This window comes from Silurus aristotelis (genome assembly GCF_946808225.1).
Source record: "Silurus aristotelis genome assembly, chromosome: 12".
Taxonomy (NCBI): Eukaryota; Metazoa; Chordata; class Actinopteri; order Siluriformes; family Siluridae; genus Silurus; species Silurus aristotelis.
Genome location: NC_139585.1, coordinates 16,681,570 through 16,692,781, shown reverse-complemented (window position 1 = coordinate 16,692,781; position 11,212 = coordinate 16,681,570). Strand labels below are relative to the sequence as shown.

At 35.2% G+C, this 11,212-nt stretch overlaps 1 protein-coding gene across 6 annotated transcripts in view; it reads left to right on the top strand.

Annotated features, from left to right (window-relative positions):
• The first annotated feature begins 1,760 nt into the window (after positions 1-1,760).
• uts2r (urotensin 2 receptor) overlaps positions 1,761-11,212 on the top strand; it is a 41,845-nt gene continuing 32,393 nt past the window's right edge. For all 6 annotated transcript variants that reach the window (XR_014535978.1, XR_014535979.1, XR_014535980.1 and 3 more), the window contains exons 1-2: positions 1,761-2,278; positions 2,764-3,866. Coding sequence is in view for 3 of the 6 variants with exons in the window: in XM_083555791.1 (XP_083411917.1) it covers positions 2,777-3,865 (1,089 nt within the window). In the remaining 3 variants the exon portion in view is untranslated. The remainder of the gene's footprint in view (positions 2,279-2,763; positions 3,867-11,212) is intronic.

Sequence of the window (11,212 nt, the reverse complement as noted above, 5' to 3'; positions counted from 1 at the left end):
TATCAGTGCAGATGACATGGAAGGATTAATGGTGAAAAGAAGGATTCAAAGTCAAAATCTGAGTGTGACTCTCCTTGACATTCCATGCACGTCAGAACATTGTGTTCATATCCCTGTTGTCAGTCAACGTCCTGGATTTCAACGTCCTGGATTTCGTTCAGTCTAACTGGAGTCTAGACGCTATCAGATGAGTCTCCGTAAGAATGAATGTTGGATGGCTGTGTAGGTCCTACTCAGAAGTGTGCTTTGAAAAGAACATTTTGTCCTTGATCCAAATGGAACAGGCTGGTTTTGTTTACGTATGTGGTTCAGGTTCCAAGCTACAAAATCTGATTTTCCTTTCTGTGAATATAACTGGTTTTAGTTGACTTGTCAACTTTAATCAATAGTGTGTGTGTATGTGTGTGTGTGTGTGTGTGTGTGTGTGTGTGTGTGTGTGTGTGTGTGTGTGTGTGTGTGTGTGTGTGTGTGTGCATGTGTGTGAGAGAGAGAGATTAAGAGAGAGACAGACAGACAGACAGACAGACAGACAGACAGACAGACAGACAGACAGACAGACAGACAGACAGACAGACAGACAGACAGACAGACAGACAGACAGACAGACAGATAAACTGTAAAATGTCTTTTTAAGAAGAGCTGAGGCGAAGCTCCATTAGAGTCTGAAAATCTGGATTCCAAGCATTGGTATACAAATGGACCAAACGGCTTCTTATCTGAATTACTTTTGGGTTTGGTGTAAACATATACTCCCTCAAGGGCAGCAATGATGCAGTTAAACCCAATTTTCTGACAAACAAAGCAGAACACCAATTTTGTAAAAAAAATAAATAAATAAATAAAATAAAATGTATAAAAAAAAATAAAAAAAAAAGATTTTATAACAATCAAGCATATAACTGATGTTTGAGTACAAAAATGTTTAGATCCTAGTGCAATTTCCAAGTATTAGATAGATTGGAAGTATAGGTCCCCTGGTGGTCTAGTGGTTAAGATGCAGCGCTCTCACCGCTGCGACCCGGGTTCGATCCCCGGTCAGGGAACCATCCCCAACCACTCTCAGTGCCGGTCCCAAGCCCGGATAAATTGGGGAGGGTTGCGTTAGGAAGGGCATCCAGCGTAAAACATGTGCCAAATCAAACGTGCGGAGGATCCGCTGTGGCGACCCCTAACGGGAGAAGCCGAAAGAAAGTTTTAGATAGATTGGAAGTATGCCAACTGATTTATTGTGTGTATGGCCAGTAAGGTGGCACTGTAGTGCAGCAAGTATTATTGATTCCTCTGAGTTCCACAGCCTATGATTTAAGACTTATGCCCAACTAGTTTAAAACACCATAACCCTGACAGAAGAAAATGGTTACTAGAGAATATTCGAATTTATGAATGAATTAAGACTTATACTGTAGAAAATAGAGTATCATCCAAACATGCTACATATTTATTGGAGATACTACAATAAATATGACGCCCAAGGAATTCCAAAATGTTGTCTTGCCTCTGGCTCAGTCTGCACTGCATATAGGCACATCATTTCATTTTGTAGAATAAACTGACACACAGATTTTAAACATTTTATGTTGGAATATCTGACAACATATCAATCAATTATAGCAAGCATTAAGAAGCAGATTTATATTCAGAATACCTGGTCAAAGCTCTTGCCCTCTTTCCTCCTGATCCTGTCATGTATTTTTTTCTCCCTCTGCTCATCCAACCTTTGAATCCCCAACCCCTCCCACTCTTCACTCTGCGTTATTGTGTGAATGGCTCTGTCTCAGTCTCTCTCTCTCTCTCCACTCCACACACACGCATTCTGTCAGAGGAAAATCCAGCTATAGCTCAAAGTGTTCGCTTTCCTTGGAATGCTCAAGATTCATTTGCTTTTTTACCCCGTTTTTTCTTCCTTTTATGTTTATTTCTTTTAAACCTCATAATGTTTGGTGAGATCTGCCATCAAGACATCTGAGAAAGTATGTGAAGTGATGAAGAAGAGCAGAAGTTCTTTCACAGAGATGAAGCACCTGCCTATGATTTATATGAATGCAGGTATTTAAAATATGCATCATACGGCGATGACAAAATTTACAACATTCAAGCTGTAGTACTTGAAGCCAATATTCTGGAGACATGTCCGATGGAGTGCCAGGATGTGCAGCATTCATAGTCTCTAAGTAAACTCGTTGGGGATATCATGAGTTATAAAAGAGTGTGCTATAGTCATTACAAATGCTAAACTACTCTCTGCTGGGAGGCAAACAGTCTGTGGAATTAAAACAAGGTAAGGTTTTATTATGTTATTAAAACTACAGTCAATCTTACTTGTTTGGGTCAGTCATGGTGCTGCGCTGGCCGATAAGAAGTGGTTTAATTAATGAGAAAATGACTGTTGCATATATATTCTGCCATTTTAATTATATAAATGAGTAAAGTAGTTTGAGTGTTTTTGAAGCAGAATTATTTTTATTATTAATTATTGGAATGATTAATTAATTATTGTATAATTATCGGATAGATAATGTACTGCTCTTTCACAGGTATTCAATATAATCTATACAAATAAATAACACTTTTGCTTAAATCTGTTTATTTTAGCAAAAGTGTAACAAAAAAAAACATTTTCCATTAATTTTATATTTTAAATTCCAGTCCTGTATGACAAATGTAAAATTGTCTGTTAATTTTATTTTATTTTTAATTGCTAAATTGACATTTCAACCTTCCAGCGTTTACTCTCTTATTCACTGTCTGTATCTATTTATCTAGTTGGTATGTAGACATGACCACTGTGTCAGTGGAGTCCCTGGGGGTGATGGTCGATAAAGTGTCAAATGTAACTGAGATTCCTGTGGCATCATCTGCTGAAGATGTGGCTGCAACCTTCACAATCGGCACCATCCTGTCCCTCATGTGCCTTGTTGGCGTGTCAGGAAACATCTACACCCTGGTGGTCATGTGCCACTCAATGCGCTCTGCTGCATCTATGTATATATATATTGTCAATTTGGCAATGGCTGATCTCCTCTACTTGCTCACTATTCCCTTTGTCGTTTGCACCCATTTTTTAAAGGGCTGGTACTTTGGTGATGTGGGATGCCGGACTCTCATCAGTATGGACTTTCTCACCATGCATGCAAGCATTTTCACACTGACTGTCATGAGCACAGAGCGCTATTTCGCGGTTCTTAAGCCTTTGGATACAGTCAAACGGTCCAAGAGTTACCGTAAGGCCATTGCTATTCTGGTGTGGACAGCTTCACTGATTCTAACCCTTCCTATGGTCATTGATGTAGAACTTAGAACAGAAAATTCCAAATCAATGTGTCAGACTACACTAAGTCCCCTTTCTTACAAGATCTATATCACCTCCCTTTTCTGCACCAGCATTGTGGCACCAGGTGTCATAATTGGCTACCTCTACATCTGCCTGGCTCGTGCTTACTGGATTTCACAGACAGAAAACTTTAAGCAGACTCAGAAGCTGCCAAACCACAAAGTGCTATATCTTATTTTTACAATTGTACTTCTCTTTTGGGCCTGCTTCCTTCCCTTCTGGATCTGGCAGCTTCTGGGACAGTTCAAGCCAGAAATGGCTCTTTCGAACAAGGCCAGGCGCAACATCAACTACCTTACCACCTGCCTGACCTACAGCAACAGCTGTATCAACCCGTTTCTCTACACTCTTCTGACCAAGAACTACAAGGAGTACCTTCGCAAAAGGCAAAGAACCTGGACGTCTGGGAACTATTTCAACAGGAGAAACCGCTTCCAACGGTCCCCTCGCCGCTCCCTGTCATCCAGCAGCCAGCAGTGCACAGAGAGCTTTGTGCTCACACATGTATCACGTACCAACAACAGCAGTCTGTAAGGTAGGTCCACATCTTGTTCTCTGTGAACATACTATTACTGTCAACCTTTCTGTCAAAGCAACTTCTGGTTTGGACTTTATTTGGAATTTTTGAATTAGAAATGCAGGAACTTAAGGTTTAAAAATAATTTTGAATCCCTTACTAGCAGACACAATGTGTGTTAGTTGCTGTGATTTTGACCTGCAAATTTATTTACCTTTGTCTTATGAACCAACAGAAAATAAGAAAAGTAGTAGTAGTAGTAATAGTAGAAGTATTATGTTAGTATCACATTTCTAAATAACAGTCCCACAAATCATTAATTATGTATATATTTTTATTTAATTTTATTATTTTAATATATATCATATAAGCTATTCTACTGGAATTTCAATTCTTATTTCGCATTTCCTGTCCAATGTTTTCTTACTGCTACAATGAGATGATAAAATACAGCTGAAATCTTGTGCAGCTGAAATTTTAACAATCTTGTAGCTAAAGTACCTTATTCATTAACAGTCCAAAACATTATTTACTATTTAATGGTGTTTTTATTTTTCGTTTAATATTTATTTATCTGTTTAAATTTGTTTTTATTTCTCTCAGCAACATACTCTATATAGCCAAGTCACATGGTCCAGCTGCTGTTTATAGTATTCAGTGCAGAATCAGAACCAGTATGTGCATCAACATAAAGCTGATTTAGCTTACAAATCATGGATGTTTTTTTAATTAATAAACATATAGAAAAGAGCAGTTAGCATTTCTATCACTCCAGTTCATGTAATGCTAATGTATATATATATATATATATATATATATATATATATATATATATATATATATATATATATATATATATATATATATATATATAATTTTTATTTTTTATTTTTTTGTATTATTAACTGTATAAATGTAATTATGAAGTGAATAAATAATATTGATATTACTATTATTACAATTAAATACCAGCAAGACTAAGGATGGCATTGTTTACATTAAATATAATCTTTATTATTTTTGTTTTTAGATTAACATATAATTTGAAACTTAAACATTAATTTGTCCCAAATGTGCTTGTCCATTTTGATACTGTTGTCTCATTCACAGTATCCGTTTTTTTTTTACTCATGTAATTTCTAAAAATTCAAGTATTTACTTGTATTCAAGTATTTACAACTAAACACTGTAAAATTAAATGCACAATATAAATCATGTGTCTTTCTGTATAGCAGTAAGGAGAATAACTGATAAAAGTGCAGTGCAGTGGAGTGCAGTGCTCTATGTGGCTGCACAGGCCAAAGTACATAACCTTCAATTTTGTGTAAAGTGAGAATAACAAGCGATCCCTGTCTCTGACAATCTAAATATAATTGGCCCTATGTAACAGACATTAATACATGTAGTTTTGACTATTTCAATCCTTCTTATGGGAAATGCATCAAAAAGAAAAAAATAGCAATATAAAAAAGCCAAGCACAATATGCTATAAAAAAAAAAGCTTTTATTGATCTTAGCAACTAAAAATTTATCAGAAAATTACAAACTAATGCACTCCTGAGACTTCCCTTGTTTGTTTACTTTTGCTGCAGTGCAGTGGAGAAAGAAACAGAAAAAATCAGCCTTCCTATAAAAACATGATAATTATTACAAGTTTTGGTGTAAGACACTAGTCTGAGTTCAAACATTTTTTGTAACTACTCATCACTATTTAAAGTCGTCAACAATGAAAGAAGCAATACAAGTCTTCTACCTGTGAAACTTTAACCCACAAGGCTTAAAAATGTAATGAAATCAATGAGAAAAACGATCCTATACTAAGATATTTTATTTATTTGTTTTATCTTTGCCCATTTCTTGACCAACAATTTGTTGCTAAAAAATTTATACTTTGCAATTGTAAGTTTGTGTATTTATTGTGTATATATTAGTCAGTGGTGGTTTGCCAAGCTACTTCAAATGTTACTCTCCATAAAGTCATCATACACAGCTTAAATTTAAGATTGCATTGAAACACAAATTTCCTCTTTTGAGTAAACATTTCACAGATATAAGTTGAGTTTTCGTTGATTTGCTTAATGCTTTTAGATGTTGTGCATGGGGCAACATGCTTCCAGCCTTATTTAGCTCTACAGAGTTCTTACTGCACTTAGTCAGAAAAGATGGTAACTCCAACAAGCGCTAATAGTGCACAGTGCGGCAGGAATAATGGTCTGTCTCATGCTCTAGGGAGGAGCAGAGGACAGCAAAGTAACTATTCTTTAAGTAAAATGATAGACTCTGTGTGTGTGTGTGTGTGTGTGTGTGTGTGTGTCTTGTAAGATATATTTAAAAGATTGGAAGGGGGAGAGGGGAAAATGGCACAAATAATATCTGTATGTCAGAAATGTTGCAACATGGTGCCCCTTTTTTTCTAACAAAATCTAAGAAAAGAATAAAATATATATACTGTATATCTCCCTTTTTTAATTCAATTTTTGGGTGGTAGTTTCAGGTGTATGAGTGTTTTTTGAGAAGTAATGACTGTAAATTTGTCTGAAATCTGGCACCTCTGGGTAATGCAACAAAATTGACTTGCTACATTGAAACCATTGGAACTGAGGTACATGTATAACTGCTCTCAGCAAACTGCCTAACTGTAGCTACTGACTTTATTACAAGGCTATTGTAAAATGTATTAGATAAGTGCCTAGCATAGCCCAAGTGTCATTACTTTTCAAACTAATTTTGTCATGCCCCACCAAACTCTATGGTCACAAGCTGTTTCTGATCACAATGTTAAATTATTCATGTTAAAGACATAACTGATAAAAGGTCAAGATTAACATACTTTGTAATGGTTGCAAAAATTGTATGTAAATATCATGTAAATAACCGATTGCATCTTAAATTGCACAGATATTAGTCCTTATCTGCATTAAAACATCCTTATTTCCTTGTTTGCCTGCAAATTACTGTCAAAAACAGGTTTAATATATTATTAATATTTTCTTTCCTTTTCATTTTTATCTGAACCTGCAACAGTTACCTACTTTACTTTCAGACATTTTTGCATAAATAATATTTTAAGGTGAGTCTCAGGGCAGCCCATTTTGTGGGAAAGAGATCAAAATAATTTGTTATGGTTTAGCACACCTGATTCCCCTCCTTAGTTTATCACAAGCTTTATGCATCTGCTTGAGCATCACATTGTGTTGCATGATGGCCCTCAATAAGCCAAATCAATGCTCTATGCTCTAAATTCATAAAGTTAGTCTAAAATTCTAAAAGTCTAAAATTCATAAAGTTAGGGACCCCTAAAAGGTTAGGGGTCCCTAACCTTTTTTGTGCCAAAGACTGGTTTAATGTCAGACAATATTTTCACGGACCGGCCTTTAATGTGTGACGGATAAATACAACAAAATAAAATGATACGACTGGCATAAAAACTGCTATTTTTTAAATCTTATAATAAACGTGAATCCACTGTGCTGTTCTTTTGTTCATTTTGTTCGCTTGGGGGTTTGAATTTAGCGGTAATGTATTGTATGTTAGCAGCCAGATCAGCCCCTTTAAAAAGGTAGCGGATGTAGGTAAAATGTGACCGAGGCAAGCATCATGACATGCATCAAGAGTGAGTCATAGAAGGATGTGGTGGAGAGAATCGGATTATTTTTCCGAAATAAAAAATTGTTCAGAATCAAATAATAAATAAAATAGAAATAATGTAAGTTATGCATTTTTTTTCTGTGCGGCCTGGGGGTTGGGGACCACTGCTCTAAGGGCAATTCACTCACCGAATGATTTCATACATAGACAAGCCTGAGCATTAATAGTCTTTGGAGTATACCAGTTGGCTTTTGGCCCAAATGTTTAAACCATTGCCAGTGCAATCACAACATCAATAAATGTTGTGCATTTTTTGCAATTCTTGGTGCATGTTTCCATCAAAACAGCTCTCGTAATTAATGCTTGGGTTGCACTAGAATTCTCATTTCAAATGATAATAGGTCACTTGACAAATTTATCCCAAACATTATGAAATATTAATGAAATAACATGATTATCATATATTGGAAGAAGTAGTTTGTGCTGTAAAATGGAAATGGAGCGCACCATGAGTAATGAGTCAGCATTTATTTGACCCGAAAAGGAGGATGTGGGAATGTGTGAGATTTAAAAACTAACATTGAAAATATACCTCCTGGTTCATTATTCATTTCCAAAGCCATTAGACGTTCTGCATATAATACAGTGTACTATATATATGTATATGCATAAATAATATTTATTATATTCAAATTAATTTGTTGTTTTGTTACTCTTGCATAAAGCAACTCAAGTAGATCATAGCGTCTGCTGATGGGTAAAGGCTTTGTGCAAATGAAACACAGGCGATTTGCTAACAGAAGAAGCCCACTGGCTGACCCAGAACAGCTGTCTATGTTTATGGTTCTCTGTTCCTCACCTGTGTACACTTGTAAATAGTTTTCCAGTGAACTTGGACAGATGTGTGCAGTCCCATTTATCTTGCCTATCTGTATCTTTATAGGTTATATAAGATATTATAAATATAAAATTTAAAATAGAATATATTTTAAAGTGGGGGTTTTTTTTTGCCAGTTTCTTTGAGAAAACTGGTAAATGAATTTTCTTTTCACAGCAGTAGGTGAAAACATGACCCCTACACACACTCAGCATGCTCATATTGCATTCCTCCCTGCAGAGAAACACTGCAGAGAGTCAAGGTCAGGCTATTACAGGGAGATGACACCCTCATTACTCATATAACACGCAGTTTAATGCACAACTCGCATGACCTAATAGTGGGATAAACTAAACGTTAGTGCACAGGTTCCCCTCATACTCTCTCAGCATTTTCAACAAATGCTCCATGGTCAAAATAACAAGCTTAATTTCATCAAACTTAAAGTTATACTTTGTTCAACTGCTGGAATATTTTAGTTATGCATCTGGAGAATTCTGCATTGGACTTGTTTCAAATCCCTGCCTCAGTCAGGATTAAGTAGAAGAGGAATGAATTAATCTGGAAAACTTACTAAACTTACAGCTTTCTCTAGATTCAAATCCTTAGCAAGAACAATGAATCCTTATAAGCTGTACTTAGTCTAAGGATAAGATTCACTATTTGTCTTTTTTTCAAAGTATTTTGTCACAAAAAGAAGGTTGACACACCCACAGAAGAGACACTATAGATCACAACATCTCACATTAAAGGACAAACCAAGAAACACAATGCATCAAAATGAATTACTAAATAAAAGTAATATTGTGTTGACGAACTTTTGTGCTAAAGAGTTTTGCATTTTTTTTACCTCCAAAATGAGTTTCAGACCATTTTAACTGCAATTGTACAAAGCAGCAAAGAAAGAGTAATTTAAGGCTACACTGAAAATGCTTGTGGAGCATCAGTATATCATTGTGTACAAATCAAGGCAAGATGTTTGCCTCCTGATTTCACACGTGATGTAAAATAACATCGCAGAGCCACACATTTCATGACACATTGGTACTGCTTTAAACAAATATAAAACACTGAATCAGGAAACTGAAAAGATGACACTACATGCAATAGCAATGCATTTTACAGGAAGACAAATATGCACCTTTGGAACACAAAGAACTACATACCATCATTATAATTAATTAAAGAGTTGAGAGTGATCCGGTAGTGACTAGGGAAATTTTTCAATCCATTTATGTATTTATAAAAAATCTTTTCCAGTTTTTGGACCTCTCTTGTTAAATAGTAAGAATGTAGATAGGTGAACAAGACTCACTGGGAAAAAATGCAGACCTTTGGCTACACATTGTTCCCAGTTGTCTTGCCTGTACAGATGTGTGTTTAGTGAGTAAAACATTATCTGTAATTAATTACTAGCACATGGCTGCATACTGATGTGGTGAGATTATCAATAAACTCTGAACACATACTACAACAGGTACTCAGATTTTATTTAAATTGTCAAATTCCCTAGATTACACAGGAATATATTTTAAACCTTCTAGCAATCTAGACTTTAGAACTGCTTAATGTGTTGGTATTTGTATTTTGCATCAAAGTTTTTTGTGTGTTACAGTACGTATAACAATGCCTCAGTGGAAGACTGGAATCACAGCTGTTCTTTTGATTTGTTTATTCCAGTTAAAGATGCTTCTGGTGAATTTGGTGTCAATTTTTCTTTCTCATCTTCATCTGATACGCTCTATGTTAAAAGTCACATACTTGAAAAGTATAATTTGCCATATAAGCTGATGCTTTTGCTTAAACGATTTTAAATCAGGAAACTGCATTTTACAGGAAAACATGGAGTAATATACAACACAGTACAATGTAGAGAAATGCAGTTTCAAGTTCAAATTCAAGTGAAACATTTTATTTGTCACATACACATACATACAGAGTACGACATGCAGTGGAATGCTTTATACAACCGTCCGACATTTAAGCATAAAAGGAATCAAATATAAGGATTAAAAAAAAAGATAAGTAGATAAATAAAAAAGTATATACTAGAGAAAATATAGAAAATATATTTATATACATGAATCTAGATGGGAATGAATGCATATGGCAGATATTGACAGTACAAATTCAAGTGATTTAGTCTGATTGTCATTAAAGTGTCCATGTGCAGTATGGTGAGGAGTAAAGTGACACTGTGCTGTGCAAGTTCAGAGTTGATGTGAAAGTCCAGATTTATACTGGATAATAGTTATACTAAATATAAGTACTAGAAAGTATTGGGAAGCTGTTCTACAACTTAAATTAATGGACTGAATAATATTTGTATAATAGTTATATTTATGCCTGCATATCTTTTTTTTTTTTGCATTTTTGTGCTGTGTTGTAATAAAACTCCAGATATCCTGTTAAATAACACACAGTGACACTGAATGCGTTTTTTATTTTATTTTTTGCTTTCCATCTGCCCAGACAGATCAATCTGCTTCCTCATTCTCAAAACTTTATTTGAGGTATATGCAAAATCTAAAAATGTTCTGTTTTTGACATTTACTTTTCCCAAAAGAGGTGTACAGAAATAGGTCGATGTAATTTTACAAATTCTGTATAATGACAGTTTGACTTAAAGTCTGTCAGCTGCAGACAGCTGTCTGCATTTCCTTCTGGTAATGTTCGAAAGTTACTAATATAAAAGTTGTTATAGTGAGTTAATTCAATCTATGTTCACTTTTTTAAAATTATTTTTGCAATCATTAACGAGAAAGACTGTTTTGGCTGAAGGGGAAGTCATTTTAGGTCCTGAAGTTTGCTTTAGCAGATCAGAACACTGTAATTAGGACACTGTGGCGTGTGCAGGAAGTGAAAGGAAGGAAATTCTGGGCAGAAACAATACTACAGC